This window comes from Stigmatopora nigra, chromosome 7 (genome assembly GCF_051989575.1).
Source record: "Stigmatopora nigra isolate UIUO_SnigA chromosome 7, RoL_Snig_1.1, whole genome shotgun sequence".
NCBI classification, from domain to species: domain Eukaryota; kingdom Metazoa; phylum Chordata; class Actinopteri; order Syngnathiformes; family Syngnathidae; genus Stigmatopora; species Stigmatopora nigra.
Genome location: NC_135514.1, coordinates 2,861,125 through 2,885,196, shown reverse-complemented (window position 1 = coordinate 2,885,196; position 24,072 = coordinate 2,861,125). Strand labels below are relative to the sequence as shown.

The window sequence follows — 24,072 nt, the reverse complement described above, 5'->3', positions numbered from 1 at the left end:
TCAGCTCTAATTTATTAACACGAGTCCACACATCTCTCCTTCTCGGTGCCCTCTCTCCGCAATGCTCTCCATCTCTATGGTTATACAATCAGAAATTAAATTGCCTGGCCCTTGGTTAGATAAGTGTGGCTATGAAGCCAGCCGAGTGGTAATTAGATGGTAAATTGGGGACGTTAATGTTAGGAAAGCTGCCTGCTGTCTCTCTCTGCATTATCACAGTCCAGACACACCTTCAAACAATTACATTTACTATGACCTTTAGCCAAAGAACCTCATACTGTGTGTGTGTATTAAATGTCCTTATCTTCCATGTGTGTCTGTGTGTGTGTGAGTATATTGCCACAACAGAAAAGCCTACAAAAACCCTGTTTGCCAAAAAAAAAAAGGTTGGGAGTAAATGATTATTTTCTAACGTCATTCCTGAATTATGATTTACTTCACTATTTGATTTTCTAAGGCTAAGACACTAATCAATGTCCTTTATTAACTTGTTTTGGTTTACAGAGAACGCATCATACTGAGAGAGATTTGTTAGCCTGCAGTATTTAGCTACTAAATGAAAAAAATAACTTGTTAAAACATTTTTTTTTCTAATTTAATCAGCTATTTTGTACAACGCTTGCTTGTAATATATGCCACAGAAAACCTGAAGTCCACGTTGATTTTGAGCAAGAATTGGGGTACACTGGATCAGACACCAGTCAATTCAATAAATAAGTCACGTTTTTAGGTTGCAGGGGGAAGCAAGAGTACCCATGGGACAACTAATACAAGCAGTTAACACATGTAGTGATCACTTCTCAACTGCACTGTTAATGCGCGTAGCATTGCAGAGTAAGCTAGGTTTTTTTGTTTGGTCAACCTTGAGTTCTCTAACCAGTTCCAAACCTTCTGAGGTCTGCGCTAATCGCGGCAAAGAGGCACGGCCTACTAATGTGGTATCACCCAGAAGCGCACACCTGAGTTAATATAATGGGGGAGTGCAAAGCTGTTCTTGTAAATAGGTCAATTTCTAAAAAAAATCTCTGAAAGAGAAGCAAATATTAATTCATTCATGTTCTGAATTGTTTATTCTCACAATGTGTGCAGGGGGTGCTAGAGCATATCCCAGCTGACAGCAGACAGACAGCCATTCATGCTCACACTTTTTGGAATGTGGGAGGAATCCAGAGTACGTGGGGAAAACCACTCAGGAACAGGGAGAACATACTAACAACAAACAAGGGCCGACCTGGATTCGAACTCAGGACCCGAGAACTCTGAGGCCGATGCGCTAAGCACTCATCCACTGAGAAGCCAGTTGACTGGAGACAGAGGAGTGCACTAGAATTAAATAAACTAAACCTTAATTGTTTAAATGTAGGGTTAAATTTGAAATTCTAAGAAAAACAAACCTAATTTGGTGAAAGAATGGATGGGATAACAAGATGTGACAACACTTAACAGACAAAGAGGAATTAGGAATGCAATAAATCAAAAGATAGGATATATGGTAGACTAAAAGGGCGGCTGAGGCGCTGATGAGAAAACACATGACACAGTGAATAAGTTTCAATTTACAATAAGGAAATATATATATACTTGTGCTGTACATTGTTCATGTATTAATTTATGTATTTTTTTATTTTCTATAATTCTTTTATCATTTTTGTTTTTAGAATGATCCTTGACAATGGAATCCTTCCAACAGTCTTGAAGCTCATTGAGGTAAGAAATTTCATAACAGCTTATATTGTTGACATGTAAATACATCTTTAACATTATAAATTGTACTAGATCGCATTTCATTCTCTATTTATTTTTTGTGGCTTTTCACTGAACAGTGGCTGTCGTATTTCATATTATAGTTCAGAAGACGGGGTCCTCATTGTTATTTCTTTCCCATTTGCTCCTCATAACCTTCATATTTATTTATTTATATATAATTATAAATATGTAAATTCCTGCAGTGGTTTCAGCCCTTTAAAGTACATATTGTTGAACCTGGACCATGCTATGAAACTTTCAAACAGGCAAGGCACTCTGAGGTTTACTAGTGAGGTACTTTTTTTTTAACTGACCTTTCATGGTTCCGTGCATACAGTCTATTTCACCTGTCAACAAATGCACTGTAGTTTTCCTTTTTTTGTTAGCATCAAATGCATGCTCAATTCCAGGGAGCAATCAACAATGCATTTCCACCCGCACACGCATCCACACCCACATCCACATCCTCTCTAAATAATCACTGTTCTGCATGGCTGGCTGCCCCGGTTCCGACTAGCTGATTCAGAATGTTAAACACCCTTACCCGACAGCCTGATTAAATCCGTGCTTGATTGTTTACCCCATCTGAGCTGGCCATGTCGGGATCTATTAGTGTTTCCTATATGGCTTTTGCTTGCTTGGATTGATTTCTACTGCCTGAGTCACCCTGATCTGGATTGATTGTAGCCGTCACTGGTGATCACGAAAGTCGCTTAATTGTATTTGTCCAAATGATGAAGTAGTTCTGCTGCAGACATGAAGGGACTCCAGAATGCAGAGCAAACTTCACAATTGGTTTCAGTGCCCGAGGACACTAAAAAGCATTTGGAGTGGGCTAATTTGATTGATATCCAGTGTGACTCTGATGATCAGTTTGCATTTCACACTATCGCCCCTCTTTTTGTTGATTGGACCCATGAAACCCAGTGTGAAATGCGGCATAAGTTTATTTTCTTGCCAATGCAGACCTCGGCAACTGTGTCTTGGACAAGTCCAAGTGACAACCTACAGGGCGCCCAAAGAAAGTCTGAGTTTTTGCTTTAGACATTAGGTAGAACATTGGTTTTACCTTTAATGTATGGACAGGCAGATGCAGACGCATTATACAAACTCATAATAATAATGTTTAAAAAAAAATTAAAACTATCAGCCCAGTAGAAGAGTGATTAACGGGTTGGTCTCACAGTTCTGGCAGGACCTTGCTGTTTGGAGTTTGCATGTTGTCCCTGGGATTGCGTGGATTTTGTCTGGATACTCCAGTTTCCTCCCAGATCCCAAAAACATGCTTGGTAGGCTGGTTGGTTACTCTAAATGTCCCCTAAGTATGAGTTTGAACCTGAATGGTTATCCCTCTCCTTTTGCCCTGCGATTGTCTTACAAGCAACTCAGAGTGTCCTCCTCCTGGTATGCATAGTTAGCTGGGTTGGGCTCCACCACACTCGCAACCCTTGTCAGGATGAATTTCAATCTCTTTCATTTATCAGAAATACAGCATGCAACAAATTCAACCATTTTTTGTATAAATTAATTCACCACACAAATGCACACCCTGAAAGGTTTTGAGTCACTTGCCACTGTGGGCACCAGAGAAACTTTTTAACTTTTTCTGTATCTTTTGCCTTCATTCTATTGTCCCATGACCTTTTTTTGTTTAAATTTATAATATATACTACTTCCTTCTTTTGATGGTTGAGGAGTTCTCCTTATTATTTGCCTGTCTATGAAGCCCTATGTTACATTATTGTCATTACATCCCATATGGATAAATGTTACTTGATTATGGCTGCAAGGTGACTTGAAAGTGTGGTCCAATTTGAAGATACATAGTTACGTGACGACCAATCAAGTCATTAAAAGGCACGTTCACTTTGAGAAAGTTTTATCACGGCTTGCCTCTTTTCTTTAGGAAGCCTACATGTTCTGTCATTCTAGATATTGCTATTCCTTTGTTGGGGGTTGTTGTCCAATTTGGTTTCTTCAAAGTTCAAGTGTGTGTTCCTCAGCTGTGAAGCACAGAGTCATTGCTTTCTGCGTTATTCAACATTGTCCTCTGTGGCTAATTAGCCAATGAAGATCAAAACAAATGTGCTTTGTCATTTGTTGTTCCTGACAGGCAAGTGGTTTTAGGTGCAACTTGATGTAATTGCCTCCCGCCTCAGGCTACTGCACATGATGAGCACCAGCCAGGCTTATCAGACCATACACAGATCATACTGATGCACACAGACCCCGCAGGCAGGACTGGTGTATCTCACAAAGGATCAAATCCTGAAATGAGGGCAGCAGAAGAAGTGTAGTAGGAGAGTCTAAAATGAGAGGATGAGGATAAAGAGGACAGTAGTTGAGAAGATAGGAGGTGGGAGAAAAGTTTAAGCTAAGTTTTTTTTACCTGGCTTTTGGTAATTAGAAAAAAAAATTGTGCTCAATTTTGTTTATCCCAGAATCGATCCACCCTACCCTACCAGGCTTATTAAAAAAAAACGCTGTGTTTACACTCTAGGCAGTTTCGTCAATCATTCCTAAATTGACAGGTTTTGCAGTCTTGCATTATTAGATACAAAGTATGTTGAAAGGCTATTGAAAGAACAGCCATTTGAATGGAATGGACCACTGTGGGTGAGAAACCATCAATACATATGAAACATTTCACATATTATTAAGTATGATGGAAAAGTATCTCACAGAGGGTTTTACAATAGTCCTTGTAAAATTACGATTTCCCTGCGCCTCCCAAAAACCTGCATGCTAGGGTGATTGCCCGTAGGTTTGAGTGTGAGCGTGGATGAGTGTTTGTCTCCTTTTGCCCTGTGATTGACTGGCAATCCATTCAAGGTGTCTCCCACCTCCACGACCGTTGAGAGGATGAGCAGAATTGAAAATGAAGGAAAGGAACCGTGAATGATTAATTTGAACTAAAATAACCATATTTGACTTTTGGAATGAAATAAAATACTGATTTTGTTGTCACTTTAGGATTGTGTGTCTGCCCATTACCTGTTACAGTCTCAGCGCTCAATAAAGTACTGTTAAGAGCATTTATTTATATTGTGGTGGTCCTTTCTTACTTGTGTGGACTTAATAGTAAATTGTTACTATTCACAAGGACATTCAATTGGATCCTTTCAACAACAAAACACCACCAATGACTAGATATTTGCTGCTGCAATGTTTGACATTGTGGAGGTGAACCATAACTACACTTTTTTTCTGTTCTCTAGGATAACAGTAATACAACCAGTGGAGTGGTTCAAAATGCTCTTGCCTTGCTGTGTAATCTTAGTCAAGATTCCGTTTTGGCCATGGAACCAGAACACCAAGAAGGTAATGTTAACAGAAATCGAGGGTCTACGGTGGGATAGGAACCCCCCTTAAAAATGTCTTACCCTTTCCAATCAGAATTTGGAGAAACCACATTTTAATATACTCCCAAAATAAGTACACTGCAGTTTTTGAACAATCCATAGAATAAGATAGTATACAGAGTAGCCACAGCAATGGCCTGCCTCTGTTCTCTTTTTCTCTCCACTATACAACGCCTGGACACATAAACACGCACACATCAACTCAATCATTGCTGCAGTATGTAATTGAGCCAAGTTTTCACTGTATCGTTGGTGTCAGGTTTTAGCACAGCCTCACAATGCAAGGATAAACAGCTGTGTAATTACAGACTAGTGCCCATGTCCATGGTAGGATTGTTGCACAAAGTCACACAAGATCAGGAAATTGTGATTTCTGGCAGAGTTAAGCCCCAAGTGTCTTTAAAAATATACTTGAACATAGATGAATTCGTGAGAGTTTATGTAAATGTAAATAGGAGATTACTGTTGTAGAGAGAGTAGTGGAGAGTTACCAAAAAAAAAGTGTAGTCTCAGGGTCTGAGGTCGAGTCGCGGGGGCCGCACCTTCAGCAGGGAAACCCAGTCAGTCTAAAATGCTAACCACACCTTTCAACTTTGTAAATATTGACAATTGTATCTGGTGTCTTACTTTTGCTTTAAATGTTTGAGATTTAGACCATCAAGAAAACATTAGGTGGTCGGTTAATCAAATCCAGAGGAGGAATGTTTCATTATTTTTTTGTATTCAATTGGGTTTTGTCCCTCTGAGGTATCACCACCTTGTTTTTTTATCAGGGAGCATGAAAACAGACCCGTTCAGCCTTGCTGGAAGCCACACATAGTTGATTTGGCCAACATCCTTGACAAGAAGGTGTGGGAGATCAACTCAATGCATATAGTTGTGCGGAAATCGGGGTAACTTGGGGAAACAGCTGTATATGGGCAGCGGAGGTGCGATTGGGTTGTTAGCCAGGGATCCCCTGTTGGAGCAAAACATTACATTCTTATAAAAAAAAACTGTCCTATGTAGTTTAAAAGTTGAGTTTACACGATTTCAACAAAGTGGAATGTCCTTAGAATGTTGAGTTCTAAGCATTATAACTTGAAAAAAGAGAAATTGGTTGACTTGAAATTTTAGTTTGTGCTAACATTTTTTCGTAGTGCACACAATCCTAAAATAGCTTTTCTATCATGACACTATTTCTGCTCATTAAAGCAGGTTAAAGACTTTTTCCTAATATACCGACTTCTCCCATTCTCATACGAAGCATTCTTTGTAATATAATTACATTACTTGCTTCATCATAAACCAATAGTTCCTTTTTTAATATTATCTACCTTCTCTTTTACACCCTGTGCTCTAATTTTCTGCTGTCTTGCTTTCAAACACCTTAGCTTTATTTGGATGTTGTCCTCCTTGTTATTTCTTTTCTTTTTGACCTCCCCCCCATTTGCGAATTATTTTTCTTACGCTATTCCTACTGCCCCATTTACCCTCCCCTCGTCTTCAATTTTGCGCGCTTCTGTTCTTCCTTTCGGTTGTGGTTTTCCTTTAAATGTGGTGATGGCAAAAAAAAGAAGGGAGAGGGGAAGTAGGAGGAGAAAAGAGAAGGCAGGAAGTGTGCATAATTGGCTTTTTCAGGTGTGACAGAGTGAGGGGAAGGGTATGGGGCCAAGTGTGTGTTTGTGTGCTGAGAGGCAGTGAAATAGACAGTGTTTAAGGTTGAAATAGGGAGGTGTGTGTTTATGTGCTTGTGTTGTGCTCGCCATAGACAGGATGTGTGTAAGTGTGGTGTATATGTGTGTGTGTATGTGGTTGTGTGTGGGTGTGTGTGTTTGTAGAGAAGGAGGGAGAGAGTAGATGAGGCTTATAATTGGGCAGATTTGCCTCTGACTGAGATAACACCCCCTGGGGAAGGAAGACAGAGGGACTAAAGGGAGAGGGATAAAGATGTGGGGAAAGAGCACAGCTGAAAAAAGATGGGCAAAATAGAGAGGGAAGGCTCGGCTGAGCCAGGAAAATGAAATGAGAGGTGGAAAGGGTTGTGCAGAGGTGACAGGGAGGGAAAAATTGAGTTACTTTATAGAGTTAGAATGTGTTTAAGTGGGATGAGACGGGGGAATATTTGGAGGTTGAAGTGAGGAGCAATATTGGAAGACTGACAGTTCAGGAAAGGCTTCCAAGGCCAATAACCCGCCAATATTTGCCAGGCAGAGTAGAAGTCTTTTATCATGTGAATCACAAAGGAATATGACATGAGTTATAATCTTTCCTCGTCCTTTTGTGCATGACGAGGTGTCTGCTGATTAAAATTTGCTGCTCCTTTTAATTAAAATAGCCTTGAGGTGAGTTAGGTGTCTTCAAAATCATTCAGTGTTTTCTTTAGTTTTCAACCAACCTTTTCTTTTAATATGGTCTGACCTTCACACAGAAGGATAAAGGTCTTGTGTAAGAGACAGGCTGCCAATCCATTTGAATTAGCTGGGCTGACAGTGAATCATCACATTTCAGTGCCATTGATACCAAGAGATGCCAAAATAGTTTGGGTGTACATTGCCGTCAGTGGCATTTAATCTGTTAGTTTTGGGCTGTTAACAGAAATGAACTTAAACTTTATAATTGCATTTTCTTTTTGTGTTGCTTTTATTTTAAATATACTACTTTCAATTCATTCATTCATTTTCTGAAATCGGTAACCCTCACTAGGGTTTGCAGGGGGTGCTATAGCCCGAAGTCAGCTGCGATAGGCTCCACCAACCCTAATAACTCTTACGAGGATGCGCGGTACAGAAGATGAATGGCTGAATAAAATTATTTAATTGCTCATTCGTTAGCAGTGGTGCTTTAATTCATTAAGACATTTTATTTGCTCAATGTGTAGAGTTTTTATGCACCAAGTATTAGCACAGAAAATACAGAGCAGGAGATGTTTAAAATATGTAGCTATGCTATACTGTGACTACATTGGGAGACAAGTGCTCTGTTTAATCAACCTGAAATGTTTGCAAGAAACTGTATAATTGTAAATGAAATAAAGCATCAGACATTACAGTATGGTTCTCTGATGTCTGACAGAGGGAAACACGCCTTCAGATTAGATAGTAATATGTTCCCCCGATCAGTGAAACATGGTAAAGAAAAGTATTCTGGTAGTTTTTAAGACATAAACTCCAACTTTAACTCTCATGCCCACCCAAGTACAGGTAATTTATCCATTTTTACAGGATAATGAACTGCATGTATTTTGGTGTAGCTATCCTCTAATGCTTACTTATAAACAGCCTTAGCTTTTTTTTCCAGGGAAATATGATGGTAGTCCTAACAATGTTTTTTGGGTCAAGTTAACCTGGAATATATTTCAGATTAAACATGCACACTAATGTTATTATTGCTGTCTGTTTATGGCAACTTTTGAGTTATTCCTCGTCAAATTTAAACAAAGACTGGGATACATTCTTTTATTGGAGTTTTAACATGTAAAATTATTCATTTATATCTCTAAAGAGTGACAATTTTGCATGTTTTAGTTGATTTACTCTAGGCTTTATATCATGGCAAAAAACAAACTTGCATTTCAGTTTAATTGAAAAATTGTGCCAAAATTGTGAATATAAATGGACTTGTGATTGTGGCTATTCTGGGTATACTCATTCTTAAAAAAAAAAACCAGTTGGATTTGAATTCACTTCAGATCAATCGCAACCAGAATGACAAAAAAAACAGTAAAGAAAGTTTTTTGAGATTTTTGTTAGATTGTGTTAATTTTGGGGTGGTGCTTATATTTTAGTAATACAAAGCATGTTCAAGTCAACTCACTGTCTACAGTCTTGTGATTCTTCAAAACAGGTCAGAGTTCTCATTTAATTGAGTTATGACTGAATTAACTACATAAAGGTCAGAATATCTGATTAACTACAATAATGTCCTTTGACAGCCCTTAACCTTCTTGTCACACAGCACTCTAAACAGTAGTGTCCCCCAAATGACAAACGTTCTCAGCACCTCATCTAGTCATCTGACATAATCCATTATATACAGTATGCATCCACTGCATTATCTTAGTGAGAATATCCCAGCATACCCTTTCTGAGTTGAAAAGAGCTGTTCGGCAACAAGACAAAAAACTAACAACAAATCCCGATTAATGTTTTCTTTTTACCCTTTTAAACTTTTATATAAAAAAGCAATAACACTTCATTTTTATTTTTCACTTCATTTTTATTTTTCACTTCATGATGCGTAGTTGCATTTTCATGCTTCACTTTCATTCATTCATTAATCAACTCTTCCGTGTATCTTAATTGGTTTGTAGTCTATCACTACACACATGGAAACAAACAATCATTCACAAACACACATACCTAAAGGCAATTTGAAGTGGTCAATAAGTCTACCGTGCAAGTTTTGTGGATGTGGAGCACCTGGAGAAAACCCACGCATGCACTGGGGGGGGACAATCGAACTCCACACAGGAAAGCTGAAGCTAAGGATTGACCCCTTGATCTCAGAGCTGTTAGGCAGATGTTCTAACCACTCATCCACCTTGACTTTCTTTGTTGCAAATCAGTTGATACAACCGTAAACAATGTCAAATGAAAAACAGGGAATAAAAAACAAACAAACACTTGACATTCCAGTTTTACTTGGTGATTACAAGGGTCTAAACAGGAAGGTTTGTTGTGCATAAGATAATAGAGCAGCACAAATAACCATCAAAATGGTGATGAAGTGGCTTTTGTTGATAACTTTATCGAGCAAAAAAAAACTATTAAACCACAAAACTGAGAAGTCCCCATGTTTACTCAAACCCCCTTACACCCATTACACATACCGCAGATGGTTATATCACGTTAATGATGTCTTCATCCTGCATTTGAACACTTCATTTACTACAATAATACAAACTTACCTGAGCCAATATCAGTTTTGATTCATTTTGAATGAAATATTTGTTCAATGCATTATGATTACAAACCAGAAAGTTGCAAACAAGCATACAAACAAATACAAGCCCATTTTTTTTTTTGCACTTAGTCGAGGTAATTAAAAATTGCATGCATTCAGGCTGAAATATACAGGGACATTCACTATTTACCGCAAACATTTAAGCAGGGATTTGGGTTGGCAGATGTTCTGTTGGTTGTATTTTAGCTTCTAGTCTCTCTTAAGCCTTTCCTTCTCACACACACATATGTTCACAGGGCTGATGGACGTTGTTGTAAGTGCCCTCTCACAATCCGCATTCGTCCACCTGGATGAAGAATCTACTGGGAGGAAGGTCAGCCATCTTGTGCTACAAGCCCTCCTGGAAGTACTCCACAACATCCTGACGCAAACAGCGAATGTTGTTCGCTCAGCACTGCAGGTATGACCTCACATAATGTACATGAGGTTTGTCAGTTCATTAAATACGATATATACTTAAGCCTCTGCAACATATAATCATACCTGTCAACCTCTGCCGATAACTGCCCTTATAAATGATTATGATTCCCCGTACAAACCCCCAAAAAACCGTACAAACACCGCACGACGCATGTTTACTCGCAGTAACTCGTTTCTTACTATGTGGCTCCTCCATGCTTGCTTCCACCATATTTACTCTATATATATCTACGCATGCGCATGTCATCCTTTGTCGATATTGCCGTACGCACTGCTAAAAAAAATACATACGATTGAGGATATTTTTTGCTGTTATTCCGTGACAATAGTAACAATCGATGACAGTAGCGTCGTTGGTTACCAGCCTACGAGACTATCTGGATTTTAGCCAAAACGGTCTTGTTGAGATCAGTTTTCATACATATTGGCAATTTTTTTTAAACAAAAATGTTCCCCGTACAAAAGTCGGTTTACGGCGTACATGATTTGGTAAAATGAAAACCATGAAATGGTAAAAAAAAACGTATACAATACGTGTAAAGCGTACAAGTTGACAGGTATGTATAATTATGTTTTTTTGTCAAAGTCGTATGCGACATCAGCTAGCTTTTTACTAACTTATAGTGTACGAAGTGACTCGGAGCAACAAAGTTCTTCTGCGTTGTCATATTTCCATTGGCTTTTATAGTGTGTATTGATTCACCCCTATTTACAATTCCATAGACAGAATCACAAAATCACTTCATCAATTGTGTGTCCTTGTATCCCCAAGGTCGTGTTCAGTGTGTGTGTGTTCATGTGGCAATTGAGGTGTGCACTGGAAGCTTGCAGGTTTAACCAACCGCAATATCGAAGTTGTGAACACAGGGGAAATCGGATGAGGAGCTGAGCCCCCTTTTTTTTCTCTCGCACACAAACATACACACGCGCACACACACTCATAGGCAGACACAGAGGGGCCTGTCTGGTTCTGTCCCTGCGGCCTCATTATCACCGCTGGCTTTGTCCTCAGCTTGCCTCCCCTGCACACATTCACTTTTACTTACACACATGCGCACACACACACCAGGCCCCATCTCCCCATAGTGTGCACTCCAGCCCAAAGCATACATATTAATGCCTGGACAGGGAGGCAGTGGGGCTAAAGGGGAGGTGTGGTAGAAGCCTGGGTGGAGGGGAGAAGGACAGATGCGGGAGAGGGAAAAAATTGAGCGAATGAAGGAGGGACACAAGTGGAATAGGCAGAATGTTTGCTTGAATCAATTCGGAAAAAATGCACGGCTCATTAAGAAGAAAACTTTGGCCCCAAGCAAATTGACGCAATAGCTGAAATGAAGAGAAAAACTAGCCTTACTTGTCTCACAGTCTACTTCTGCAGTATTGATCAGCATTGAAGAAAATTCATCACCTGAGTCTGCTGCTAAATTGCCAAAGTTCCACTTTTTACAAAAACAGGCCACACTCAGAAGGAGAGAACTCAGATTAAGAAAGGGGGAACACAACATCTTCAAAAGTCAGGAGTATTAAATATAACGCTGAAACAACTGCATGCCGGCAAGAAAACATTGCATCTGATGTATCTTCTCTGTTAGCCTATCAGTCGGTGTAGGTCTGCGTCAGTCTGTCAGAATGTGTCTTGGCAGGTCTCTGGATCCATCATTATTGACTGTCAAATCTCTATAAATGATTTATTTGTGTGTGTGCGTGCGTGTATGTGTGTTTGTGATATGTGTGTCTGTTTGCATGCATGTGTGTGTGTGTGAAGAGCCAGAGGCTATCTTGTCCAGCGGCAAAGACGGATGCGGCAGAGAAGCTGCTCTTTGCCTTCAGACCCCTGAGCCAACTCAGCCCACACCTCATTCACATGGTGAGAAGGCCAACACTCACGAAGTGCATGTGTGTGTGTTTGTAAAGGCTTTGCATGCATACATAAATGTTCTTGTTGTTGATGTACTCTAAATATGAAGGTTTTTGCCACAGTACGAGCTTGAATGCCTTATGTCTCAAGACATGAAGTTTGTTCTTGTCTTTTTCCTTCCATGTTAAGAGCATGGATTCTACTTACATTTATTTATCGCAGACATTGGGCTAAATTACATATCGAATCAATTGAGTTTGGAAATGGCAGCATTGAGAGTTAATGATTGGAGTGGAAAGTAAGTATTTTCTCGCCTACAAATAAGCTGTCAAAGAGGTCTAACATCTAATGAGATCTCCACTCAATACCTGTATTAAATGTGGAAATTAGTCTGCATTTCTATGCACGTTGCCTCATAATCCAGATGATAAATATCCCATTAAATCTGATAATGACATCCATTATTAAGATGAAATCGCATTTTCAATTTTTGTACATTTTGTGAAATACCATACTTTCACAACTATAAGGCGCACCGCATTATAAGGCGCAACCTCAATGAATGATATTTTTTCTGTATATAAAGCGCACTGTATTATAAGGCGCACTGTATTATAAGGCGCACTGTATTATAAGGCGCACTGTCTATTTTGGAGAAAATGTCAGACTTTTAAGTGTGCCTTATAGTGGTGAAAATATGTTAATTGCTATTGACTTCCAGGTATGAAGCACTCACTACACAGTCACCTCTAGAGCCAGCCATTGTTGATGTTTTGGATTTTTTTGTATAAAATCTTGCCGTGGGGGAGGAGCTATATGATGGAAGATTTTGTAAACTAAGATGACATCTGCATATTTAACAGTATTGTTTCAGTTCAGGCATTTTTGTTTTTTTAATATCCGACAGTGGTGGTTTTTCGTTTTTGGTTATCAGTTTTTTTCATATATAAGGCGCACTGGATTATAAGGCGCACTTTCTATTTTGGAGAAAATTTAAGACTTTTAAGTGCGCCTTATAGTCGTGAAAATACGGTAAATCTAATATGAAACGAATGTCACAAAAACATGAATCTTAGCAAGTTTGTAGTTACATATACATTAATTCTCTCAGTAAGTATTTTTTGGAGTTATTTTTCAATATAGGCATATTTTGACAAATCGGGATAGAAACCAATTAAAACAAATGATTAAATATGCAATTCACCACTGAACCATCACACTGAATGAATCCGCCGACATGTTAAAAAGCTAAATCCCTTCTGTGAAAAACATCATCTTACTCAAATATTCTCATCCAAATGTGGGTCATTCCAGAATTAGAGGACACTTGGGCTTCAAACTCTTTTAAAATAAGCCGTCACTTTTTTGATTTTCTGATACATTTTCATCACTATTAGGTAAACACTCAAAAGCTTGGTTGACATCCAAATCAGTGTTAACAATTTTGTGATATGATCTATTTTGGGATTTAGGGTTAGGGTTAGTGGTGAGTGCGTCGGCCTCACAGTTCTGGGGTGCTGGGTTCGAATTCAGGTCGGTCCACCTGTGTGGGTTTTCTCCGGGTACTCCCATATTCCTCATGCCCTACAATTAGCTGGCCACTCATGTCCCCCTCCTGCTGTCCATAGTTGGCTGGGATAGTTACCCAGTAACCTCGGCAAGGAAAATGAATGAATAATTGGCATAATCAAAGTAACAGGGTTGCAAGTCCGTACTGACATTAACTCTTTCCCAGGTGTAAAAAAAACAGCTGTTTATCTAGTCGTTACTGGTGAGCTAGTGTTTTTTTTAATCAGCTCAGTGAGATTTGATGGCATTTTGTAACGATGTTATAATGTGTTGCCTTGTAAATGACAACTGCTTCCAACAGCCTTTGTAATATGTAGAAGGAGAAGTGCTTCAGATGTCGGGTGAAAGACCAAAATTGACTTGGAATATTCTAATTTTAGGGTTGCTATAGTCTAGAGTCCCATCGTCCATAGATGGAAGATGAGCAGAAATTAACGCTCTTTGTTTTACATAAGCACATTGGAAAAGATGGCCCTCGCACTTATAGAATTAACTAGTTGATTAGCAAAGTCAATATCTGTTAGAGAATATAGTTATATTGATTACTTTGGGAGTTTTGGCTTTGGTGGGAATATGGCTTCACCATGATTTTACTGATGCACGTCAAAAATACTGTTTTCCAAGGTCCCTGTCAGTCAGTCATGGGTTCACACTTTTTTTCTTAGTACAATGCCCTTGTGACTACTTTACCTTATGAGTTTGCCTCAGGCTCATGCCCATAAAAGGTGTTGTGTGTTAGGGTAGATTCACTCGGAATGACAACAATTTTGAAAACTAATTTAAAGCATCTATCAAATTTGGTTTTGGAAAAAAAATGTTTAAAGGAAGTGGTGTTCAGATTGATAAAACATGTCCATTTGCTTAGAAAAAAATCCAATGTTTATGTGGTTTCAAACTAATTTTTCCGTTTTAATTATTTAACCATCACTGTTTTATTCATATAACAATTACAAGGTGCTGCGTAATTAATATTTAAATTTGCACGGCATTATAGTTCTATAGTTATATAGTTCTATATACTAGTGTTGGACAAACTACCAGTACAATGCCAAAACGGCAAAATATATTCTGTATCACTACCTTGTTCTGAGCTATTTGCAGGAAAAAATTAAACGTTGTCTGTGCAAATGAGATGGTAATCTGTTTTATTGTGCATAGCCATCAATTCGATCCATTGAATTATAAAAATGACCCGTTTAATGAAGAAAAAGTATCATCTAATGGTACATTTACTGATCATACATACGTAGCCATGAAACCATCCGTGCTAAATTGTCGTGAGTACAAGCAAAGGTCTTTGGGAAGGTGGTCTTGTCTAACTGCATAATCCCTTTTTTCTTATTATTATTATTTTTAGGACACCTATGTAGTCTACACCACTCCCTTTATTCCCGCTTGACTGAAAAGTGCATTGTCAGAGGAATTGGTCTTTGCTAATATACATCCATCATTGCACGCCTACTGTTTACCATTTTACATTGTCAACAAAAACTCTTTTTATCATAAGAATACATGCTTGTAAAATTCTGACATTTATTCATATACTTATTTTGATTTGAGGCAGGCTTCCCTTTTAAATTCTGTATCGCATACACCTACAATAAGGCATATTTATGGAAATCAACCATGAAGCAAATAAATAGTAAAAGGTGCAACAGCATGGCTCAGCAAATGTTAATTAAGGTGAAGCTCATTCTCACTGAAAGACATCCAACTTGTACGTGCCAAATGTTAGACTGATCCATGTTTTATTCCATTTAGCTGTGCACTGAGAGCCAGGATGTGTGGGAGGAATCCGTTCAGTGTCTCTCTTTGCTGGTCCAGCTGTATGGAGGAAGTCATGAATGCCTTTCGCCTTCCTGTTTACGTAGATTCTCCCATGTTTTATGCATAGACATGGTTAGAGGAACTACACTAAATCAGCGCACGATACTGAAGATTATCAAAAGGCTGGTAAGTATGACTGTCACACGCAAGAAATGATACATTGTATACAAATGTATAACATTGTAAACTTACTGTGAGTAGTAACTTAGTACATCACACTTGTTTGCAACTCAAAACAACAAATGTGAGTTCACATTGAAAGGAAAACTAAATTACAAATATATTTTATTCATTCATATGTAACACCACTAGTAAAAACAGAGCATTATTATATATAGATGAGTGTGGAATGGTGTTCCGTGTCCTACTGTGTTTGGATTGGCTGACTATTAATTCAGGGTCCAAATCAAAAGCCTTTATTGTCATCATAAAGAACTGCGTATTATAAAATTGGTGGTGCTACTCCACAGAGTGCGTTTTCCCAGTAAAAACATAAATAAGTAATGTAAAAATAGAAAAAGTCAAGGTAAATTCTAAATTTTTGCACAATCTAAGATATTGCACATTGTTATTGCACATCCCGAAGTTATTGCACAGAAGGGATTGTGTGTCGTGCTACCACAAGTTCAGATTCCTGATGGCTGTGGGTGGAAAAAACTGCGCTTAAGTCTATTTGTCCGTGCTTTTTGAGACCTGTAGCGTCTGCCAGAGGGCAGCAAATGGAACAGGATGTGACCAGGGTGGTATGGGTCCCTAACAATGTTCTGGGGTAGCGAGGGCTGGGAATGTCATCCAGTGAGGGCAGTGAGCAGCCGATGATCTTCTGAACAGTGTTGATCACTCTCTGCATGGTGTTCCCAGCCTGGGGCCCAAAGTAAACTGGTATATGGTCCAGCACAATACCCCCAGCTACCATTGTGAGGATATGAACAGAAAATGAATGAATGATCTTGATGCTACCATTGTGTCCAAAACCACTCACTGGCGTCGACCAAAATTAAAACCTGGCTTTGATGCAGGAGAGCGAAATGGCCACCTTCAGAAACAAGATTTACTTTGTATCAATAAGGAGAATCAATAACCATGAGAATCCAAAAGGATCTGTGTCAAAAGTTTCACAAAGCAATTTTAATTATCAATTATAACTTTTTGAATTTAAAAATATGTACATATTTTTGTCCTTACAACCAAAGCCTGAATTTTCTCTAATCTAATTATCAATCAGCCTGTAGACAATAGATATTCATTCCCCACAACATATGCATGCACAGTGAATTAGTCCCAGTGACTCACACACCTACACACTCAGAGAAATGCTTGCCCTTCAACAAAAGCTTTTTAATTATCTTTCATTGATTTCAGGTCCTCTGTTAATCTAAATCAAAGATCCCACTAATGGTTGCAAAAAAAAGGGAAAAGGTGGGGGTAGTTAGTTGATGGGGTGAATCATGCCTAAAATACAGCAATTTTCATCTCAGTTTTTTTCTGGTCACAATTCTAAGGGGCGTGAAAAGAATTCCAATTAAAGAAAAGAAGACTGATGGGAGAATAAGCTTTTAATCAGACTCAAATTCTGTCCTTCCATGTTTACCTGAATATATATGTTAAGTTTCAGGTGGTTGATTCTTAGTAGACTTATTTGTTTTGGGTATCACTGTATTACAATACCTCCATGAACCACAGCTTCCCATGCTGATTACGATCATAAAATGGATCTATTCAGTATGTTTTCCCATTAATACATTAATTCTTTTCCATACCTTGCATCCTCGTAAGGGTTGCCAGGTTTGCTGGAGCCTATTCTAGCCGACCTCTGGTGAAAACCAGACTACAGCCTAAACTGGTTGCCAGTCAGCCGTAGGGCACACAGATGGACAGACAACCAACCATTCATACTCACAATCATACTCCATGTTTTTTTCCAAAATAATGACTAATGTTTTTTCTCCTATTATTCGACTTTTGTCAACTGTTGTCCACCTGAAAATGAAAGCAATCTTTTGTTGTTGTTTTCTTTCCAGGTGCAAAATACAAACAAATCTGATTGGTTGCAATGTCCTGAGGGAGCAGATCTGTTGAGTCAGCTGCAAGACATGACTTCATCTACCAGGTCAGTGTTCATGGATTTTATTTTTTGATTACTTCATAATGGAGAGACAGCATCCAATAAATTCTAGTGAGGTGCCGCATGTGAATGATGTCATCATATACATATAGAATTCTTTTAAACCTCCTTTTAAAGTTTTGGGCATCCTTGACAACTAATCCAGTTGTATAGAGAATATACCCTCGCTTACTTAATCACTAGCTACTGCAAATGTTGTAAAGGTGTTGTGAGATGGTGACCATGTTAAAAAATGACTAATATAATTTTACATGTAAAAAAATGAATTTGATAGCAAAAATTGGGCTGTCTTTTACCATCTTTTAGTTATTCCTAAAAGAAAAAGCAACAGGGAACGCACCTTTTTTTTACAATCAGAAATTCTGGGTCTGACATCACAACCAGGAATAATTATCATTCTCAGCCAAGGCACGTGAGAAAGAATAACTAATTTGGATCTACATTCACTTGTTGTAATAATTCATAGGACCTCTAAACCATTGTATGAAAAACACTTATAAGCCATGCATTATTTAGTCTAGCAGCAATGAAGTCATGTTTAACCCATGATGTGATATACCTACATGTCAGATAAGTTATAGTGTAATACCTTAGTTTGGTCATGTTAATTTTTTTGCTGCTTCTCCACTGGGATCGTCTTGTTCAGTCGTGTTTTTTCTGATACTTTTGGTGAAAAGAAAGCAAGAACACAAATTGACTTGGAATTGACATTAGTAAAACAAAGTCCCCACTCGACAGCTGGCATTTGGGAGTTTGAAGCTGGCTCTATGAAGTGCAAAGCCTTGCGTGTACACACACACACACACACAAAGACTAATTGGACATGCACCAAGAGTTCACTATTTGGAACTCCATGTTAAACAGCAGTTGTTGCTGATGTTTAACAATTCTGTGAGATTTAATGAACTCCAGCTACATTCCCTCCTGGGCTGATGCTGGGCCATGCAGATTTAGTTTAATCCTGCTAACAGGCAGTGCATTTGACATATTATTCATTTGGTCTTGAAAAGAGGTATCACTGGATGTGGACTTTTTTATTCCTACCATGAGCTCATTAAACACTCTGTCAATGGCCACTATTGCATATTCCTAATAGATACGACGGAGTAAAGAAGCAGTTTTTAGAGTCTCACTTCCACACTTATGAAATGCGTGAATCTAGTTTTAAATGTATTTAAAATCAATCATATCCATAGCTATGGAAATTGTGTAATAAAATCATTTGCCTTGGCGTAGCTGACACAGACATTGTATATAAAGAGATGGTTTTCAGCAGGACACATTTTCATTCATTTTCTGAACTGCTTTATCCTTACAGTGTTCAGCTGTCTTTTCTCCGCCCCTACTTGCTCACTCGTGTGTTTCCCAGGTGTTCCTAATTGTTTCGTCAACCAATGTCAGTCTATTTAAACCCCACTCACTGATTGTTATGACATTTGTTGGATCGTCTGCTTTTGTTTGTCCATGCCATACTTCCACGTTTCCTCCATCCATGTTCCATATGCCTCCTTACGTCTTTATTTTCTAAGTTCCTGTTTAAGTTTTTAAAGTTTTGGTTTGAGCACCACCTCTCTCTTCCTGGCCTACTTCTCTGCATTTGGGTCCTTTTCCCGCCTTCCTCGCCTTGACGTCTTGCCAAAGACGTAACACTACTGGTAGTCAGGACGATTATGGTTTGATGGATATCACTAAATAGCTTTCACAAATATACTTCAGGTAAAGTAATTACTTGAATGTTCTTTAAAATAATAGTGTACTCCTTAAAAAATAAAAGGTAACATAGTAAGCATAATCGACCGGAGGCGGTCGATCAGGTTTTTTTTTAATTTTATTTTTGTGACTATTTTCTTTGTATGATTTTTTTAATGGGAAAATCGCGTAGAATTATGTAGTTGATGTTTTGTAATTATTTTTTGTAAATCTGCAAAACTAAAAATATATTTTGTACTCGTCGTGATTAAGATTCCAAATTCCTGAAAATAACCACAAACCACTGAAAATTAACCAATTGAAATGAATTTTACGACGCAGACGGGGCGCAGACACTTACTGAATCCTAGCAATGTAATGTTCTGTTGATCGTCGATGCGATACCATAGTGATGTCGCAGGGGGTGAGGACAATCTCGCGACATTCGTCATCTAGTGATGTCATCTTGTGACCAGTCATGAATTTTACGACGCGCAGACGGTCGCAGACACTTACAGAATCCTGCCTATCAACGACCTCCAGTCAAATAAATGTTAAGCTTTGATGCACATCCCAAACACACACACAGCTATTACTATTTCATTAGCAAAATGACATAGCAGTTTTTTTAAGTGTGTTGATGCACGTGCATATGTGGGTGTGCGTGCATGACTTTATCTCATGATCAGTGCGCCTTTTGTGTGTTTTATAGTGCATGTTCAAGCTTTTTGTCAGCATAGTGATGAAGATGACTTTGATCTGGTGATCTGGAACCCAGACACATTGAGACTTGCTTTTCGGATCTGCTATATGAAAATTTGTATCATTTTCCTATTGGTCATATTCCATACCTCCTCCCTGGTTACTCATGCTTTTAACCCCATCGGACCAGCCTTCGTATTCCTTATTGCTTTTCCTATTTTGCATTTTTTCCCCTTCTCTCTCCTCTCCTCTGCCCATCTTCACTTGGATGGAAGATGAAAGTAGAGATCAGCTGTAGTCTTTGAAGAGGCCGACGCCGGCACACTCTAATGGCTTGAGCCGTAGTAGAAGTGGGGCACAGGTTTTTAGAAAGAAGGGCGGCAAATGAGAGGACGGGGCCGGGGAGAGCTTTTTATTCAGGGATGTGAGGACCGAGAATAAGCAAGCAAATGATGTCATTCAGACCTTACCATAGCAACCTGAGGAATGCCTTTTCACCTCGAAATCTCAAGCCCTGCCGATTTTTGAAGGAGGATGGCATTGTTCTCCTTGAGGACCCAATCCGCCAATGCCTATATTGTACCATACATGGAACCTCACCTATACTTGCAAGAGACTGAACAAATTATTTTGGTACCTTTTTTTAATTAAATCCACTGAATCACTTTTTATTGCAGTAGATTGATTCTAAACTTGCTGATTGAAAGACAATCTTATTTTTAAATGATTTTATAGCTTTAAACATCTATGCTTTAACTGCATTAAAATGTATCAAAGCAAGAAAATAAATAACATCAAGAAAAAATAATAATACTCCAATGCCCAAATGGTGAGTCATGGGCAAGGAAATGATATTTTTCTGAAAGCTGCACAGCTAAGCTCTCCATTTTTGATTGCCACTTATACATCTGAATGATACCATTTACTATCTGCTATACTGTATATGTTGTTGGTGTATGTGTGAGTATAGTACCAACACCCAAAGATTGACAAATACATAATTATTTCTTACAAGCACGTCTTTTTTTAAATCTGGGATTGGCCAAGTGCAACAATCGAATTGAATTAGATAGATATCAATATTTGTTGAGGATTCATTACATAGTGTGCTGCAGTTTTATAAATGGCAGGTGAAGAAACTTTGATAGATATCTTGTGTCTGAATAGATTAGTTGTCTAGGTTTTCTTTATCCCAAGGGAATTGTGTTTATTAGGTTATTTATGAAGGTTGTAATTAATTTAATGGACTTGTCTAGGACTCGCAAGATGCCCTCATAGACCCATGGGACAAGAGAAGGGTGAAACAGATTTAGTGTGTCACACCGTAACTTCCACGATAACAGAGATGGCAAATATGAGGTTCACAAACCCTCTCATTTTGGATTGGATTAGATTGGAACTTTATTTCATCCTGTGTTTGGTAAATTTCCTTGGTTGCAGTAGTTGAAACAATTATTTTAAATGGAGTAGGTTTTTTATTTCAGTGGTCAATGTTGGTTCTCTTATTCAATATCATTGTGATTATAGTTGAGCATATTGCTTCATAAGGGACTTAGTCTGGGGAGATATACAAACTCTAAAAATAAAGGTTAACAGTGCAAAGCACAGACAACTGAACTAAGCAGCCATCCTTTGGTATTGCAATCTTTTGAAGGCATTGAAAGTGTTTGCCAGTACTCACAATCTTAACGTTAAACACTTAAAAGAGTGCTATTGTACCTCAATAGGTGACATGCTTTTAACTTTTAAGCACCGCTAAAGATGAGTCATTTTACATTATCAAATATAACTGATAATGAAAGAATGGGAGAGTTCAATTCAACAGTTGTTGTTGTTTTTTTGCATGGTAGGGATTTGTTACCTGTCACCGTATAGTTGTCGGAGGTAGATTTTGGTCTTCTGTAACTATTGTAAATATATTACTAAATAGTTAATATAAAAGTTCTATGAGGAACTGGGGTTTATATTGTTTTGCTCTGATGTATTTTTATGTATATTTAATTTTTGGAAATCTCTTTACTACTTGGTTTTACATAATCCTACACGATGATGAGGTACATCATAGTTACATTGTCCTATTATGAGCAGCATATCGTGTAGAAAGATGTATTGTTGTGGGGGAGTACACATCATTTGGATTGTTTTTTTTTTTTTCTTCTTCCCGCACGACATGCCACAGCTTGACTTCCATTTTGCTGTTTTGAAAATACCCGCCCTAATTGCACTCTTGTAGCCAACGTTGAGTCTGGATGTAAAAAGTTAATGTTGCTGTGCCAGTGCTGACATATTTTGTTGTAACTTTGAAAAAGATATTGCTGTACTAATATTTTTCTATGTTACCACTTTCTTCCTCCTACATTGTAGGTATCACGTTGATTTGAGTCCACTTGCTGTTGAAATTCTTCAAGAGATTGCCATCAAAGAATGAAAGCTGACCAGTTTGCCAAGATGTGTGTCAAGAACAAATGTTCCATTTCTTGTACCATATTTTCACAAAATTTAAATAAAATCACACTATTTGAAAATGTGTTTCAAATATAAGGTACACCAGATTATAAAACGCAATAGTATAGTAGTGCTGGTGGTAGTAGTATGTATTATCCTGTAAGGAGATTTTCCGGGCTTTCTTCAGTAAATTGTCACTTCTGAGCTGCTCTGCAGTTCACTGCGGTACTGGTTCCTGGCTCATCCGGCATTTTGAAGTACAGTGTTCCCTCGCTACTTCGCGCTTCAGCGACCGCGGACTCAGAGCTTTGCATATTTTTTTCAGGATTTTTTTTAAAGATATTAAATTAAAATTATAAATTACATAATTTTACAAGATAAGAAAAATATATATAATAATGGCATCTTTTTATTGGTGTGTATATATATATATATGTATATATACATATATACATATATATATATATATATATATATATATATATATATATATATATATATATATATATATATATATATATATATATATATATATATATATATATATATATATATATATATATATATATATATATATATATATATATATATATATATATATATATATATATATATCTGTATCTATATATCTGTATCTATATATCTGTATATCTGTATCTATATATCTGTATCTATATATCTGTATCTATATATCTGTATCTATATATCTGTATCTATATATATATATATATATATATATATATATATATATATATATATATATATATATATATATATATATATATATATATATATATATATATATATATATATATATATATATATATATATATATATATATATATATATATATATATATATATATATATATATATATGTATATGTATATACATATATAAATATATACACATATATATACACATATATACATATACACATATATACATATATACATATACACATATACACATATATACATATACACATATATACATATACACATATATACATATACACATATATACATATACACATATATACATATATACATTTATATATTTATATATTTATATATATTTGTGGCTTAGAGGTTTGTTCACCTGACTCCCATGTGGGAGACTGGGGTTCAAATCCCGCTTGAGAAACATTTTCCCTTAGTTTTTCTATGTATTTGTAGTCAAGACCTTCCAATGATGACAAAGGAGAGTGTAGCCAAGTTGTGGCGCAGTGGTTAACTCACCCGTCTCTTGTCCAGGTGGCTTGGGTTCAAATCCCGATTGGGACATATTTTCACTTAGTTGTTTCTCTGTACTTCTTCTCAAGACACTCAAATGATTACAAAGAAAATTATAGTCACTTGGTGGCGCAGGGGTTTGTTGACGGTA

General features: G+C 37.5%; 1 protein-coding gene across 1 annotated transcript in view; it reads left to right on the top strand.

Annotated features, from left to right (window-relative positions):
• The window catches only part of ulk4 (unc-51 like kinase 4), a 63,414-nt gene extending 40,650 nt beyond the window's left edge, over positions 1-22,764 (top strand). Inside the window, exons 31-37 of the mRNA XM_077721696.1 lie at positions 1,659-1,707; positions 4,965-5,067; positions 10,289-10,452; positions 12,238-12,339; positions 15,661-15,852; positions 17,748-17,836; positions 22,607-22,764. Coding sequence (XP_077577822.1) covers positions 1,659-1,707; positions 4,965-5,067; positions 10,289-10,452; positions 12,238-12,339; positions 15,661-15,852; positions 17,748-17,836; positions 22,607-22,670 — 763 coding nt within the window. The 3' untranslated portion in view covers positions 22,671-22,764. The remainder of the gene's footprint in view (positions 1-1,658; positions 1,708-4,964; positions 5,068-10,288; positions 10,453-12,237; positions 12,340-15,660; positions 15,853-17,747; positions 17,837-22,606) is intronic.
• The last annotated feature ends 1,308 nt before the right edge of the window (positions 22,765-24,072 follow it).